This window comes from Phoenix dactylifera, chromosome 6, assembly GCF_009389715.1.
Source record: "Phoenix dactylifera cultivar Barhee BC4 chromosome 6, palm_55x_up_171113_PBpolish2nd_filt_p, whole genome shotgun sequence".
Classification (NCBI taxonomy): Eukaryota; Viridiplantae; Streptophyta; class Magnoliopsida; order Arecales; family Arecaceae; genus Phoenix; species Phoenix dactylifera.
The window spans coordinates 14,665,817-14,684,477 of record NC_052397.1 but is presented as its reverse complement, the minus strand read 5'-3'; the positions used below and the strand labels follow the sequence as shown (position 1 = coordinate 14,684,477).

Sequence of the window (18,661 nt, the reverse complement as noted above, 5' to 3'; positions counted from 1 at the left end):
AAAATCCTACATTAGCACAATGTAATAACAAGCCATGTTCCTTACGACCTTACTTCTGTATCATATCAAAACAGTAAATAAATAAATCAAGATAAAAGACTAACCTGAATCCCATCTAAAACCTTCAAATGATGGGCGAAAATTATAGTTTTTTGGGAACCAAATCCCATGTCCAAGCTGGCAGCATCCTCTGATTCTCTAATTATCAAATGGTTGGAAAACCATTCACGGAATCCAGATAGTTTTGCAATGCCAATTTCTTGATCGGAGAGGAGTTTTGGAGTTCTTTTACGGTCATTATCTGAAAAAAAATGCAGAAAATAAGTGAAAATTAGTGAAATTCAACATGTCCTCTAATGGCATAACCAGATTAGTGCTTAAAAAGGCATGAAACCCCTAGCAAACTCCAATGAGCTGAAATCTTCATTACTGCATATCAAAGTCTGCAATCTCGGTACCGGGCACCGTATCAGTACCGGGTATCTTATCAGTTTGGTGCGGCATGGTTCAGCAGTATCAATACCTTATCAGTTTGGTGCAGTATGGTATGGTACACCTCTGTGCCGAAATAGCTCCCCAACCATTTTTCTCAATTTCCATCATGGTACGCTTTGGTACGGATAGTACACAGGTCGGTACACCTCGGTACAGGTTGGTACACCTCGGTACAGATCGGTACACCTCGGTATGGGGCGGTATGTTTCGGTATAGGTCGGTACACCTCAGTACAAAACTTGTACCGACTTGAAGATGTGTTTCGTATTAGTTTTCTCTCGGTACGGTATGCCTCATACCTGACGGTGCGCAGCTATACAGCAGACCATGCTGCAAATAATAACTTTCTGTAGCTTTATAGTACCATCAAGCTGGATTTAGTTCAAAAGAACCAGAAAATACAATAACATCTACAGCTAACTGCTGGTAACAACATCTGACAGATTCATGAATGCAATAATAGAGACATGATAGCAAGACACAGAAATTATGCATATAAATTAAAAAATTACCGCAAGAGATATTACACTTCACCAATTTCTCATCTCCATCAGCATTACTTTGGTGACAGCAACAGTCCATCAAACATACCTCCTGGTGTTCCTCGTTAAGAGAAATCCTTTTGCATACCCTACATGTTGTAGTTGCTAGGAGAATATCTGCTGCCTTCAGCTTCAACCTGATGATTTGCCGACGCTTTGGAGGCAGTTGTGCCAACACATGCTCCTTCAAACGCCTTATCTATAAAATAAAACCAGCTAGACCAGCATTCAGCGAAAAAAGCACAACGACATTCCTTAAACATGCTATTAGATGTCAACTAAGCAGATATGTGATGCAGCTGATCTCAAGAACATCTAATCATCAAAATCCCTTCAAGAAGTGTTTGAGAAAGAAAAACAACAGAAACAAAAATGAATGCTTAATAATAACACCACTAAGTAACATGTACACGTACACCATATAGCCAAGATCAAATGTGATTCTAGGTTTTCCATCCAATGACTAAACTACCGCATCACAGCATGAACATGTGGAAATACTTCCGCTGTTCTGCATCTAGCCGCAGCAATCCTCCTTAAACATGAATAATTCACCCCAAATGAAACACATTCTGACATGAAGGATTCACATGGCACCTTAATCACTACATGAACTCAAACATCTTCATGCAGCTAATAACCACTAACATTCCTCCACCACCTCCTCCTTACAAACCAAATGCTGTCCACCTCTCTCTCTCCCTCTCCCTCCCTCTCTCTCTCTCTTGTGCAAGACAAATGAAGAATAAGTCTAAATAATTCACTTGCAGCTCCGCATTTAATGCGTATCCTGCAGACATAAGACAAGAACAAGAATACTAATTCACAGAAGTCAACCGTTCAATCAAGGATAATCCAATTCCTAATGTTATTACTATCAAAGATAATACCTTTTGGTTTACAAGCTCTAACACTCTATACACTGTAATTCTCATCCAGGTGCAACCTCCACTAATCTTTCACTGTCATACTAACTTCACCATCTACAAACTATCCACTTTCAGGTTTTTATATACCAACATCTTAGACTACCTAAACCTAAATATATGTTCATAAAGATCAGCAATTATATATCTCAAACATATTTTCATTCTAACTTGCAATCACTCCACGTACCATATGGTCCAAAAACAATCAATCACCTTCTTATCCACTGGCATACAATGCATATACACACACACACACACATATATATATATACATATATCCATCCATATGAGTGTGTGTGCGCATTATCATCATCATCACAAAGAAAACAATAATTTAAGAGGACAAAATTAAAAGTGAGCCAGAAGGAAAAAGGTGAAAGAGGGAAAAATGAAAAAAAAATGTGAGAGCAAGCCATTGAGACAATTGCAGATCAAATTAGTAGATATTTAAAAAGTGAGTACTAATTGCATAATCTACTAAAACTTTTGTAAGGGTAGTCTTTTCATATCATAATCAACTAGCCTCTTCCAAAAATTTTGGAATGATATTCTTTTGAGAAATCTAAAGATGAGAAAAACAGTAATACAAAAACTTTGAGGATAACCAAATAACTCAGAAAATTAAGCAAGTGGATGCAACAACATATATGTGGGATTCATAAAAAAATCAAGAATACAACAATTAAGGAGCATTACAAAAGACAGCATCACCGTATGACAATTAGATAAGAATTAGTCATATGAAAACAAGATCAAAGGTACCTATGATGGCATAAGTAAAGGGGATAAGAACAAACCATGAGGGTTTGCCTAAGCAATACATTCAACTCTCCCAGTCGAATGCCTTTTGAGAAATCCTGCAAGGATTTTGATTGATGAGGATTGATTCAAACAACAAAAAAAGAATCACAAAAACATAAAACAAAATAAAATACTTGAGCCACCAAATGACACAGAAATAAAAACTACTCTAACAAAAGGAAACTAAGCAGAAAAGAACTTAAGAGATTGTGTAGCCTATTGGCTTGCCCTTGAGTTTTGGGTGGCCTTGCATGCTTATTGCCATCTAGGGAAGGAGAAAATAGTGAAGTTTTACCATGCATGCAGCTAGCATATTGTACATCTAGTTGCTATAATGATGTAAAGTTGTAAACAAGGTCCGTCGTCTCGGTACCGGATCCCATACCAAAGTCACACTAACACTATATTGGTACAATATGGTATGGTGCGCCCCATACCGCCCGGGTTGGGCTGGTACGACGAACCATGATTATAAACAATAAGATCTGCATTTCAGAAACAGGAAGACCATGCGGTAAATATTTATTACTTACTCTCAAGGTACCTTATAAATTTTTCCCTGGTGGCCTTTAGCAAGTGTCATTAAGCAATAATTCTTCGCAAATTCAAACTTATCCTTTCCTAGCAATCGAGGCCTGAAGTTTGAAAAATGCAATAGAAGAATTATTATTAAAACCTTACCATCTTCTAGCATTCCTCAATTTTAAAGACAACAAAGATACAATTATGAGCAAAGTACTCACCATAACATATTTATTTGATGATAAATGTCATAAGGCCTATGATCACCTAGGAGAAACCAAAAATAGATTAACATTGCAAGTTACTTTGATAATGTAGTCAAGTTAAATCCAAATATGCAAACATAATCATGAAATCAACAAGAAAATTGTTCAAGATTTTCTCACCATTTTTTGTTTGTATATATAACTAATGAATCTCCATATTTCACGATCCAAAATAAGTGTAAAGTTGTGAATAAAAAAAATAATCGAAAGGAACTCCTTTTCTAGTTTTAACCTTGTAAGTTGGCCCTTTTAAACAGACGCAGCATATATAAGAATCATGGAGGTAAAGAGAAGCTGATTATAATGTCATAAGGACTGCATAGAAAAATGAAACAATAGTGAAATTGGTGATTAATAATTCTAAATCATTTGGAAGGTGTCATATAATTATACAAATGGCTGGCATTTCTTCACAACATATATCCATCTTGTTTCTTCAGATTTTTCATAAATTTCACTTATTTTAATTTTTTGAGAGCTTTTACTAATGGAGGGACTGTCCAAAATATCATTTGAATGTTCATGCTGAACTTTTAACTGCTTGATTTAGTAACACTGCCTTTGCCTTATAATAAATTCAAATTTGCGTTTGAAAATTAAAAAAAAATAGTTTTCCAAGAATTTGATGATGAATTTTCAGCCTACAACCTTCAGCAGAAGACCTTACAACAATCTGGGGAACCATGTTACCTCCCTAGCATGAGTAAATGTCTCAAACATTTCCTTGTGAAAATTTCCTACTTGGTGATCTGCAGTCCCTACTTAGCGTTAAAATGATTGGAGGACTCAATCCCTGATAAGTAGACTTATCAATTTCTTAGAAAAGTTTGAATTTAAATCAGAAAACAGCAATATAAGAAGGAATTTGAAAGTTAATTCATATACAACCTTGACAAAGAAGGTGTTCCAGAGAGTAGAATGATGCGCTTGACCTTTGCTGCTACTTCCAGTACAGCTTTTGTCTGCCATAACATCGAAACTGTTGTCACCAAAATTATTATACCTATATGGCAATGATGATGACTGAAAGGATGTCGCGGTGAGAACTTCAACACTCCAAATGTATTACATACTACAAATATATCTAATATTACAATTCAAACAAAAATCACAGGATGCTGCATGACCTTAGTTACATGGATTTGGGGAATGACTGTCAGGTGTCATTGCATGTCTAAGTGTCAGATCCGTCTAAACTACAGGAACTTCTACTTGAAGACCTATAGTCCAAGCATCCTGTTTATTACTCATATTGAAGTACTGGGCGCTCTAAGTCTTAGGTAAATTGTAGGGTTTATGTAATATAGTGCATAACTATGAGACAAGTGACATGCGACACCAACAAAAGGAAAGCCAAAGAAATAGTTCAAGCATAGAACATAAAACATAACTAAAAGAGCCCCCAAAACTAGAAAATACTTAAACCCCATAGAACACAAGCCAGATATGTGGGTCACTGGCCTTACACAAGTACTAGTAGACCTACCATATGGCCGACTGTGTGGGGACTGGGGATCATGTTGGCTCCATACATTGCAGCCGCCAAACCTCATATCCATATTCAAGGACATGTCAAGCCTCCACGACCATATTTTAGAACAGTGGCATTGAGATCAAACCTTAACATTGGTTTGATAGAGCTTCTAGCACGATCCATTTCTGTACTAGGTAAAATATCTCCACGATGATGAGTGCCCTCAAGTGTTTTAAAAGCCACATGACACGCAGCATAGGTCAAGCATGCCTCAATTCACGAAGTTGATATGACATGATCATAACAGTTGATAACCCAGACAGACCAGTGAACAAATTTTAAAGGCATTTTTCTTGAACAAGACTAGGCTTTTATAAGACCAGAGGACAAAGAAAGAATTTCAAAGCCAACCACAATAATTAGAGATGGCTCTTTCTAGTCAGCAAGTTCACATGTTTTAAAATCAATTTCATAAAGGTCTTCACATCTTTTTAATCAATTTCGCAAATTTAGCATGTGACATACTCGGAAAGCAAATAGAATGGCCTTTCAACTAGTGATAGTCATATTAAGCAAACTACCATGTCAAGTACAAAACGACCACAAAAAGTGCACAAATAGACAAATTTTGAAGTCATAATTGTCCTAAAATGCCTTAACCACATGGTGTCATCTGTAGAAAACCTAACTGGCAGCCCTTGCCCAGGACAGCAAATGAACCAATCTGTTCAGTTCAGGCTTGGCTCGGCAAGGGATCTTCCAAGCTCGCTTCAGCTATAAAAAAGCCAAGCTATAACATTTTTTAAAGCTCGGCTCAAAAGGGAGCTGAACGTGAACACCTTAAGTTTGCAAAACTAAGTAGAAGCTTGGTTCAGCTTGATAAAAAGCTTGTTCGAGCCCAGTTCAAATGAAAACCGAGCTAGAACATACATTGTGAAGCCTGGCTCAAGCTCAATTGCCTCTTTCTTATAGCAAGCCAAGCCTGAGCAGTCTACTAATGGGCTTGGCTCAGAATATGGCTAAGCATCTAAGCATTCAATTGCCTATCAATTTACCAATTATGCGCAATTGGCTACCTCAAAGCAGTGGATTAACATACAACTTAGTGTATGGTATCAACTCTAATTGTTTGGACTTTGGACCCAAAAAAGTTGCACGTAAAGAGACAATTTATTGCTCCATAGGAAAGTCAGACCACCGATAGAGATAATGGGGCCTTATACAAGGACCTCCTGAGAGGAGGGTTTTGAAGAAGCATTTAGCTAGACCCTGGTTTTCTCCTAAAGCAACTCTCAGTTCTTCGATCTGGCTGTTTATTCCACATAAGCTGTGCATGTTTTGTATTATTATATTGGTAGGTGAATAAGTGAATTAAGTAAACAAAAGAAAAAAGAGAATTGACACTTGGTAGGTTAAAAACGGAATAGAGCAGTAAAGAGAACCAAGATCACCAATTATCTTCTATATGGAGAGCATGCAATGGAATAATGATAAAAATATTGGCATATTCAATCTTCGGTGACCAACTACTGCAAGCAAGGAGTTTAACATGTAAAAGTTATGATCACGAAAAAGAAGGTTAAAAAAGTCATCCCAAGGATTATAGCATCACATAACGCTTGTACCAATGAAGGGCTTCCATAGCACAAGCATGTTGCAATGCACCATTGGATATAAGGACAAGAATCAGCATAGCAAGATATACCAGAGTCACACTAACATACCATAGAGAAATAAGTTTATCTTGAACTATGCTATGGTGACAGACATAAATGTCAAAGAAATCTAGCATGTTAGTTATATTAAAGGTGCTATATCATATCTAGTGTACAGGTAACATGAATTAGAATTGTATTAAATTAAACAAACAAATAAAAGCTTCATCCTCAAAGAACATAAATCATTTTCAGATAGCTTTCCTTGTAGACACGTGCAATTAAATTGCATGCCTACCAATATCGATCTGCGTCATAGCATACAATTGGCATGTGCTACAAAACAAGCTAATACATATCAACATGGTTGAACATCAAAATGCAATTCAAGCTTTTGCTAGCACTATGAGACATGGTTCATACTTGCAATAATAAAACATTGTATATAACAATAAGGTACATGTCTAGACATAAACCCTTGAATGAAGAAACTGACATAAATCCTTCCAAGCTATTCTCAGTCAAAATTTTCAGTAGAATTTTGATCAGAAAGATAAGAAGCAAAATAAAATTAAATTATCATTTCCCCCAATTTCTTGCTCAAAAAAAAAATGCAAATATGTTCCGAAAATACACACAAAAAAGTTCGCATTTAGACCATACAGGAAGCAAAATCATCATGTGAAACATTAGTCAGCATGCAAAATACAAATCAAACTCAACAAGAATAAAACCTTTGAAAGCAATAGTTCACCACCAAGACTACAAATATTATTAATTACAGAAGCATATGATGTAGTAAATTAAATAAATGCAAGGCAAGCAGCAAAACTGTATTTTTTTCTGGTTAGGTTTCTAGTGAAATATGCCCCACTGATTATGATATAACAAGAAAACAAGTGACGCAAAGGCCATAGAGAAAATGTATAAAAGTTGATACCCAGCTTCAATTTTAAGGCATATATGGCTTACAAGAAAATGCATACATATAAGTAGTCATTTGCTCCTTAACATGATACCTCTTCTGATTCCAATTTTTGCTTTGTGCAGCGTAGATTGTGTGATTCATCGATAATCATAAGTGCCCACGCCCGCTCTAACATACTCTTCCGGAGACGGTTCAACATTGTGTATGAAATAACCACTACTTTTGGAAATCTTTCCAAATAGTCAAGATTATTTCGGTGACCAAATACTGAAAATCAAAATAAGACAACAGTAAACATCTATCAACAGTAAACTTGGAACAGTTCCACACTATGTAACAAACTTAGTAATGAACAAAGGTAGACACCTGAAATTTGTCAAACACAACCAAAAAGTTTCAAAAGGATAAATACTACAATCACATGCATATGTGTAACACTAGTAGTACATTAAGAGGAAGAGAAGCATATACAATGGAAGAAAACAATTACCAAGATAGGATTGCCTTTTTTGTTATGATATGTATGCCTACACTTGTTAATCGCATTCGTGATTTACTCAAGTGGCTGGTAAAGATCACTAGAAACCCTCTCCTAATGGAGGCCTTGGTTCATGTCATATGGGTTGCTGAAGTTCATCAGCACATGTACCAGCTTTTAACTTATTGGCTGCAAAGCATGGTGAGCGATAACAGTCTGATAGTAGTCATAGAAGGAGAAGAAGCAATTCTGATGGTTGTGGCTAGAATTCAACCGCAAAATTGCATCAAATTTTTTTCTTGATAGCCCCATGGAATGTTATCTCAGTAGTACATGGCGCGGTGATGCACATGTGTCAAAATCCTGTGTCCATAGTCTGGATCTTATGATCCAGATCAAAATAGCCCTAACAATCTGGATCTCATCCTTGGATTGTGATCAGTTAGGATCATATGATCTAGATCTATATTAAGCAGCACACAATCCCTTGGAACAAAAGATCCAATTTGATAATGTTATTTTCATATCAAAACATGTGGAACCCATTTTAATAATTTATCAGCTTACATGGCCTTTAAAATTATTTGTTTGTCTCTAACAAGCTAAAGCACATAACGTAGCAAACTCACTAAGATTTTCAACTTCTAAAAAGTGAAGGCGACAAGAAGAAGAATTGGAATTTATGGAGTTAAGATCAAGATTCAGAATTCTCATATTTTTACAATCACTTGTTAAATCTGATTCCTTTTTTTTCCTAAAAACATTCTACCTAGAAGGCTAATTGAATTGATAGGTTCTATATAAATATCCTAGATAACTATGATGCCTGACTTACTAGACATGCTATATATGGATTCATGATAGTGGAGACAAACTTCTTTTATGTATGGCATTTTATTCTTCATTCATGTACTTTATAATTTACTCATTTTTGAAATATCACTTTTTTTATATTTGTAAGCTTTCTGAAGAAATCAGAAAGATCTTACAGTGCACAATCCAATCCATGACCTAATCCAACCTAACTCCCTCTATAATTTACAACTTGATCCTGATTTTAACAGCATTGTTTAGACAGATTAATAGGCAATCATGTCCCTTAGAAAACCAGCACTCCCTCCACCAATTGCTTATAAGCCAGTACATGCACGGAATGTCAAAAGAACTGATCCCAGGTTTTTCTACTGATGCCATTCCCTCTATAAACAATCACCCCAAAGAGGTGAAGACACTCCGACTACAAGACCATACTTCCTCAGAATTGCATAATATACACTTATCGATGAAGCATCAAAAGCATTAATTATTATTGGTCATTTATGGCATTTGCAGAAACAACATTGTCCCTTATGTGATGCGATGGTAAGCATGCAGGCTACTTATATTATTTGGGTTTGTTTATATAACAGATTTCAAAGAATCTACACCAAGTTATGATCCTTATATTTTCCTTAGTTGCAGATCAACCCATTCCTAGAAAAATAGATGCCATGATAACCATAATGTCTTTGTTATTGTCATAGCCATATCCACTACGTAGCCCCTTTTATTTGGATGTTAGATTTTACTATATACTTCAATTATTTATTCATAAATTTCTTAAATTACCCCTGAATCTGTGTAATAGCTTATTTTATCTCCTGCCAGGCTAACTCAAAGACCTCATCTTTGTAATCACTAGGATCAAAAGGTTTAATGCCATAACGTGATGGGAAAAATATATGTTATTTTGTATTATAAACTAGAAAAGCTTATATAATCATGCAGAACAGGATAGGTATTTTCCAATTTCAACAAATACACTACCAGATGGTAGCTGGGAAATTTCTTCTAGACATCCACATAGGAGAGGCTCCAAAATTAAAGTGGAAGAACAGATGACCACAGTGAATATTAGTGTAAAAGGCAAGGTGAGTTAGTGTTTTAAAGATCAACTCAATCAGAACTAATTATCGTTACCATTAGCAGAGAAATTACATCACTAACCATTCACAATGAAAAGCATTTAGTCTGCTCGAACAAAATATGAAAAGAGAGTATGCCATAATGCAGCTTGCAGTAAAGCTTCAATGCTTCAGCAATGCTACGCTTTATGAGCACAATAGAACCACAAAGCAGCTCCTCATGCTCTTCAGATGAACTTTGTATGATTCGGTATCGTTTGAATTTACTAATATAATCTCCAGGTAGATCAAGGCCCTGTTTGATTGGAGGATAATCCCGGAACAGGGGTTTGTTATCCCATTATCCTGCCAAACAATCGCTTTTCGGGAACCAATTTTGTATCAGTCTATGCAACTTACCCAGCAACAGGTGGGGGAGTTATTTTTTCTCTCTCACTTCTTCCCCACTCGTTCAGTTAATCCTACAAACTTTAAGCAAACAACTCTTCTCCTACCAGGAATAAGAGTAGCCTGAAGGCACTCCGAGGCATAAGGATAGTTATTCCTAGCTTTTCCATCCGACTATCTAACAGGCTTACAAGAAGTAGAGGAATCTTGTTCTTTTGACTCAGATCAAAATTAGTAATTGCCATGGTGTCTCTGGACAACCAGAAAGAAAAACTGTTTCTGGTACCAGAAGTTCTTTCTTAGCCATTTTAGCACTGTTGTTGAAGTAGGAGGCAAATATAATTATATTTTACAGGATATAGCAAAAGATTTTTTTTTTCTATAAGCATCCTCAATTGATTGGCTTCGGAAAAGCATGCTAGCAGTTCCAGAAACTTCCAGAATATTTAGCTTATATAAGCCGCGCACTAGAGCAAATTATAAATGAAAAGATAATGAAGAAAAGAATATCCGCAATCCAGATTATCCTATTAGTGGCACGATATAACGGAACCATGACTGCAGAATGCACATAAAATCGGTAATATATAACAGTAGCTACACATAAATTCTGGGAATTTCAGGGCTTGGAGTTGGCTAAAAACAGCCAGGAAATTGGCAAAATTGATGGGAGAAGCCATGAAAAAATGCAATGAAATCTGTGACACTGGTGTTAAGAGCCTCACTTGGAGGTGTGATGCTAAATGGAGGAATAGTTATTCTTCAAAATATGTATGTTGAAAAAATCAACTTAAAAGAATCACTCATTCAGATTCAAAAAACTTGACAGAAAAGCAGGCTTCATTTCAGCACTAATGATGGTATATGGCTTGCTGAACCTAAGGTAAAGCAGGACATGTGCAGCGAGCAACCAATTGTTTCAACAATTTGTCCATTTCATCTAGTAGATTTTCCATGGTAATGAGAAAAATCTTACAAAACCAAAACAGGAATTTAAAGCAAAACCATAACTGCACATGCAGGTCCTCAAACTCTCTTCAAATTCATCTTAGGTATGAGATCTTAGAAAAATACCAAGATGGATATCATTTGGTAGGAGGGGAAGCCAGTGCTCTAACTCCTCTGCCCATGTGTAACGGAGGACAGCTGGACAGACTACTAGTATAGGGCCTTCATCCTTGAAACAACATGCTATTGCAATTGCCTGAAAAAAAATAGGGAATGCACAAAAAAATTTCATATCTACTATGGGTTAATTCAGCATCATGCTACTAGAAAGAATGTTTAACATCACAAGACGAGTTAACAATGTTCTTCTGCACATTATTAGCTAGTTTATAAAAAAAGAAAAAGGAAAAGAAACTGTACTACAATAAAGAGGCAATGTAGTGGCCATATTACATGTAGGGATCAGTAACTTTAGGCTAATTTTTAACAAGGAATTAACATAACATATAAAGACATCAAGTTGGGATTGTAGTTTGTAAATTGTTCCCTATCAACGTATTCTACCAAAGGTGGCATCCACTATTATACATGGCTTACAACTCAATCCTTGCAACTTCTGCACATGTTTCCTCATAGTAGCCACTTGGTCAAGCATGACCAAGCCATGGCTAGATCAAACCATGATCTCTAAGCACAAGGGTGGGCCAGGTCCCTGCCTTCTAACTGCAGCCCAGGCCAACAACTCAAACAGGAAACTGCCCTAATTTTCTCAACAACATAGCTTAACCAAAGGCCTACCTTGATGTAAAATGTTTTTAAAGTATCGACCAGAGAAAAGAGAGTTCAAATTTAGGGCCTTTAAAGGTTCATACTAGTTTAAGAACTTGGTGGTCCAATCTAGCTTAAAGACTCCAAGACAAATTGACTTTAGTGATTTAATTGTCCAGATTTGATTAGTTGTATTGAAGCATTTGCCCGTTGATGACTTCATATGAACCCTGGAAATTTATATAGTACATTCGGATACCAACCTTTTCTTTTTTAATTTAAAGACCTAGAAAGGACTTCTAAATCTCAAGTTTCACTTCTGATTTTAAGAGCTAGAAAGAACTTTAAAATCCCAAAGTTTGAATATTGATTGCAAAATCTACTTTAGATTTCAAGTTCAATTACATATTCCAAGGCCTGCGCTGGACTTTCAGGTAATAAAACTGATTACTATTTAATTTTTGAATCTACAAACAACATTGAAATCCATGATTTGGAAAATTTGATATCAGAATTTGGAGATAACTTTTAGTTCCCCCATTCAAATGAAATCTAGAGAGCAGTATCAGATCCCATAATCGAATTCATCAGTTCATTAGACCATGTGTCTACCAAGTTGACCGTGTGGACCACCGATCCCTATGATGACAATGTGAGTACAACTTTTGGCTTCTATGCAGCTTCCTTCAAGGCCACACATTTGTCAGCATTGTGAAATTAATTTTGAATTACAAATGCTTCTCCTAAACAACACATTTGTTAAATAAATCAGCCAGTTTCATCAATCCTCAATTTTATTTTTATAGGTTGCAAGCCTACTGCATAAAATTTCTCACCTACTTTTCTCATTCTCTTGCAACAATCAATACTTCTAGAAATTATCTAGTAAAGTGGTTGATTTATTATTTAACATCAAGGAATTCATATATTTCTCATTTTCTTATCTAACTTATGCAAAAAGTTGCATTTTAGATGTTTCATAGAGTAACTTCACTATAAGTATACAATATCTTCTTTCATCATATCAAGCCTACACCAGCTGTAACTAGGTCTATCTTCTTACAATTGTCACAAATAATAACATGGAATTTCTACTGGTGTTAGCTCTAAGTTCGCAAGTGCTTACAATTTTCATACAGAATCATAAAATTACTATTGATATTCAAGAGATACCATGGAGTACACAATAGGATAGTCAAATGCTAACATGAGCTTTGTTTAAATGCTTAATAATATTATACATGAAAAAATTGACTAATAAAGACCTAAATTTAAATAGAACTAAAACAAAGTAAATGAGATGTGGTTTCCTCAAACAAGAGAAATGAAGCTCCAATCAACATTGATGGTCAAGAAATACTATTTTGTGATCATGAATGTTATCCTGGAACAAACAAAGAAAGGTATAAATTCAAAGTAGAGCCAAGTAGAAAAAGTACAAGAGCAGTGTAAAATGATATTTCCTCAATGCATTACTTTGAGATTAAGCAAAAATTTTGCCAAATGGAAACAAGGAAGGCAAGCTGGATTATCCAAATACATTGGACAATAACAAGGGTTCAAAAACAACAAAAATCCGGAATGGAGAAATTTAAGGCGAATTATTGGTAAAACAAGGTAGATTAGGATAAGGAATGAACATATCAGAGGAAGCACTAAATCTTCAGCAACTGAAAGACTGAGTTATAGAGCACTTCGTATTTTGTATTGTCCTGCAAAAAAGAGACCTAGAAATGCTCCAATGTAGGCTCTGATTTGTATTAAAGAATTACGTGACTGGCAAGGAAGAACTAATACAGCAAGGGTGGAAGTTTAGCACATATTTAATAAAGGTATGTAATTCTAGTGCCTGTCCTAGAAATGATAAGTGAAGAAGGATCCACATAGTTGAACATAGATAGTTGGGATAGGACTTACAGTGGTAATTATGATCAGCAAAAATGTCAGACCTTGTACATTTCTAGACTCTAATTATATTTTATTTTTTTATTTTATTTATATTATTCTTATGTGAGGGCTTTTAATTTTGTGTTCATCAAAGGTACTAAGAACTAGTGGCATTAGACTAGAGAATAAGACTTAGTGCTACATGTTAAGGATTTGAGACAATGAGCTTTGATCAATCTTAACTCTAAATACGTAGAATTTTTGAGTGAAAACAATTTTACATGAAAGTAGACTTCAAGAGCTTTGAAATGGGTAGCAATTTTGGCATATTTAGACAAAACAACTAAGTTATGAATTTTTGAAGTTGGACCTGATGTACAGACATGCTACAGTGGGTTATATGGGTTAACGGCTTGTCATTGAACCTGAGACCAAATTTTTCTCTATGTTAATAGGAAACCCTACTTTTCTCGGTGTTACATTTAAAAAGAAAGAAAAGGAAAGCTCAGCCATTGAGAGAAAAAAAAAAAAAAGAAGGAACAAGGGTTGCAAAGGCAATTTGAAGGAAAGAACAAAATCTTGATTTTTGGAAGAAAAAAATCTTGCAGAGGGCTTCACTGATTTTGTTTTGGTACAAAGGGCTCCATTAATTAAGGTATGCATGGTTCATAACTTATTGTGGAGAGGTGGCGTATCGATTGGCTTTACCACCGGCTTTATCCAGTGTACACAATGTTTTTCATGTGTCAATGTTGAAGAATATGTTCCAGATCCGAGTCATGTGGTAGCATATGAGCCATTACATCTTCAGGAGGATTTGACCTATGAGGAGTTTCCGATACGAATGGTGGACAGAAAAGATCAGGTATTACAATACCGAACCATTCCTTTTGTAAAGGTACAATGGAATAATCATACGAAAAGAGAGGCTACTTGGAAGCTCGAAGAAGAGATGAAAGTCAAGTACCCACAGCTTTTTGAAACCTCAGGTATGTCAATTTTGAGGACGAAATTTTTTTAGGGGGAAGAATGTAAGGCCCGCATGTGGTTTGGGCCAGCCTCCAAGCGAGGCGGCCCAACGCATGAGAAAGCGGGGAGGGAGACTCCCGATTGGCTCCCTCCCCTGTTTTCAAGCTCTTCTCCCCTCCTTCCGAATCCATCAGAGGGGAGGTTATAGGGTGATAAAACCCTACCAAATCAGGGAGATTTCCTCTCTTTCTTTCCCTAGGGCATCAACCGAGAGCCCTTCCACACACAAAAAAAAAAGAGAAGGAAGATTGGAGTTCTACCTTGCCGCAGGAGGGATCGGACCGTTCGAACGTCGATCCGATCGGGAGGACCTCGTCGCAGGCAAGGTGAGCACCTTCTCCTCCTCCTCCATCATTTTTGGCCATTACCTCTTTGGGAATGTAGCCGGGAAGTCGCCGGATTGAAGGAGAAGCCGAGCCCTGTTCGGCCTTCTTCTCTCTCTCGTTCCGGCCGGCCGTCGCCAGGCGTGGCACCGCCACAGGCCGAGGACCGTGGGGCGTCGCCGGCCGTGGGCCACCTGCTGCCGAACCCTCTTCTCCCCTTTCCGTCGGGAAGAAGGAAGAAGCGAGAAAGAGAAAGGGGCTTCCCATTCCCTTTCTCTTATTATATTTCCTTCTCTCTCTAGTTTATCTCTAGGTTGGGTTCTCTCTCTCTAAACTTAGATCCAGGGAGATTAGTGTTTTGAGGGTTCTGGGTTGTCATTTATCCTGAGTAAATTTTAATATTTACTTGATTATGTAGGGGAACAATCTATTGCACGAGAGGATGCTGAGCGGAGTCCTGCGCATCCCAGTTCCTAGATCGCCGTAAGGGCGGGTGATTAGTCTGTCTGAGTTTGTCAATAAAGGGTACGAATCCTTGTACGCCAATCCTGCATGATATAAATATTTTTACATCATATGTGTTTGATATGCTATGATCCAGACAAAGCAGAAATAGTTTTATATTAAATTATATTTTGATCGTGTTGGCTTGTGATTGGTAGTATGATGGATGCATGTATGTGTATAACTTATACCTGCATAATTCAATTTATGAATGTGGTGGTATGGACTAACCATGTTATATTGGTTGCTCTGTCACGGGCCGGAAACATGACCATGGTTAGTCTAGGTCGGATATAAGATGGAAAAAGGGAATTGATGTATGTGTGTGAATTGATTAAATGAACAGTGACTTTGGGCTTATCTCGTTAGTATTGATTGCCCCATCACAGGCTGGAAATGTGATATTATCGATTGCCCCGTCACAGGCTGGAAATGTGATACTATCGATTGCCCCATCACAGGCTGGAAATGTGATACCATCGATTGCCCCGTCACAGGCCGGAAATGTGATACTATCGATTGCCCCGTCACGGGCCGGAAACGTGACCGGGGTGTAGCCCAAAATCGGAAAGATAATTGATCCGGATCAAGTTAATATAGAATGAAAAGAAAAAGCATTAAAAACATTAATTGAAGATTTTGAGATATCGTATGACGTATCACACTTGAGTGGCTGGACTTTTATTGACATTTGACTTGCATATTCATACTGATTATTCGAGCTTTTCGATAGCCGGTATATGATTTTATGATATGTGCATTGGTTTGTCGTGGTTTCTAAATTAATATTATTATTATGTTGGTATGGATGTGTAGGAATTCTTACTGGGCTGTAAAGCTCACCCCCTCTTCTTCTTTTTTTCTCTACCAAAGTTGCAGGATGCATAGATTTGGATGGGATGGGCGCAGAGTGCAAGTACCAGAGTCATTAGTTAGTTAGTTTGTTTATCCTTCTTTGATGTTGATGAACTAATTTGTTTATTTGGACATGTCGGATTTGTCTATTTGAATTATCAATTTCTTGTGGATTTAATGAAATTTTTGTTAATCATAGGCCTTGCATGATCTTTAGGGCACTGCTCTAGGGCTCATGCGGCCGGTCGCGTACCGGACCCGGGTGCTGGGTTCGGAGCGTGACAGTTTCAGCCATTAGGATTCTCCAGAGTATTAAATTACTATCTATTTTTAAGTTATGTTGAATGTATTCAACTGAGCCCTTGTGTTGGTTAACTTAGAGTTTAATTTTTGCCGATGATTTTTGTATGTATCTGTTCAACATGTAGAACTTTAAATCTGAAAAGTACCAAGATTTAATTCTATTTACAGGAAATTATTTTATATTTATTTCAGAGTGGCTGTTTGCAAGTTAGTATACCTGTAGGCTAAATAAGAGAACTTTTCTACAAAAGCTAGACTTAGAATTTTTTAACCAAATTTTTATGTATTGGAGACTTAGATATGAATTACTCCCAAACTGAGTAGGGTAAAAATTCTAATCCTAGGTCAGCTTTTCATGATAACTCTCTTTGCTGCCAGCAATGGCAGATCTGTAGTAATAACAGAATTGGTTATTTTTAATAATGCATTGATTCCCTAGAGACCCAGGGACTGTTTGGAATTGTGATGGAGTTACTATTGGACCATAGGAAGGTTTAATTAAAAGTTGCCATGATAAGGGATTATGCTATAAAGTGGTAAAACTAGTTACTCTAAGTTAGAGTAAGCAATTTTGAATACCATTTATTGAATATAGTTTTAGATGATTCTCTTTTTAGAACTTAATTAACAGTTATTTGAGCTTATCCGGATGCTATTAGTGAACAGTTTACAAGAAGAATAAGAGTTGTATGTAGGTGTTCATGATAGTCTATTTTTTCCTTTTTTTTAATATACTTTACTTGGTAACGTCATTAATAATTTACATTATGCATTTATATTATAAAATCAGATTTCTCTATGAAATCATACGGATTAAGAAAAGTGTTTTATAGTCAAATTATCTGTTTTTAGTTTGAGCATTTTTTATTTTAGCAATTAATGCTCATAATATGTTATTAATTAAATTTTGAAATTCTTTCATATAAGTTAAAATTATTGTGGTTCCAATTTGACTTGGCTTGATACTTATGTGCCACAAATATTTTGAGGTTAGAATTATATATGCGACTGTTGTACTGGCCAGCAGGGACGGTGTTGTTGCCCTTCGATACCGATGCCTTATTGTGCCCCAAGCTATGGGAAGCTTATGATGTGCCCATGGGAGCCTATATGCTATATTTAGTCTATGTATATCCTAACCTAACTCTATGCTTGTTAACATGTTTAAATGGTAATTTTTGAGTGAACTATTTGACACTGCCTTCTTTCAAAGATTGAAGGAAGCCCACTAATATTAACAATTACTCGTGATAATCTTTTTGGAGGAAAAAGTAAAAATATTTTATTATCAAATTTCTATCTTCTAGCTAGATTCTATTTGATATTATGAATATTTGTTTAGAGATAGGGCTTTGCTATTTAAGATGAGCAAATGATCAAGTTGGTGGAAAGCTGCATGTAAGGAAATTAGTTTGATATTTTCATTTTGTCAACAGTTTTGTACAATGATTGTTTTCTTATGATCATGGTTGGCGGAACCATTCCGAACCGCTCAATTCAGAGCGTCCCGAGCCGTACCAGCAGTGGACCGGAATGGTTCCAGCAATAAAACCGAGATGGCGACAAAGAGGGAGAAGGAGAAAGAAAAGGAGAAAAAGAGAAAGAAAGAGCAGAGGAGGAAAGGAGAGGGAGAGGAAGGAAGAGAGAGGCCGGCCGGGGCAGG

At 36.5% G+C, this 18,661-nt stretch overlaps 1 protein-coding gene across 1 annotated transcript in view; it reads right to left on the bottom strand.

Moving 5' to 3' along the window:
- LOC103709264 (DNA annealing helicase and endonuclease ZRANB3) overlaps positions 1–18,661 on the bottom strand; it is a 35,660-nt gene that overhangs the window by 14,964 nt on the left and 2,035 nt on the right. The window contains exons 3-10 of the mRNA XM_008794532.4: positions 11,456–11,585; positions 7,704–7,879; positions 4,444–4,517; positions 3,511–3,546; positions 3,312–3,402; positions 2,764–2,823; positions 1,008–1,236; positions 105–301 (exon numbers count right to left, since the gene is read on the bottom strand). Of these exons, the coding sequence (XP_008792754.2) occupies positions 105–301; positions 1,008–1,236; positions 2,764–2,823; positions 3,312–3,402; positions 3,511–3,546; positions 4,444–4,517; positions 7,704–7,879; positions 11,456–11,585 (993 nt within the window). The remainder of the gene's footprint in view (positions 1–104; positions 302–1,007; positions 1,237–2,763; positions 2,824–3,311; positions 3,403–3,510; positions 3,547–4,443; positions 4,518–7,703; positions 7,880–11,455; positions 11,586–18,661) is intronic.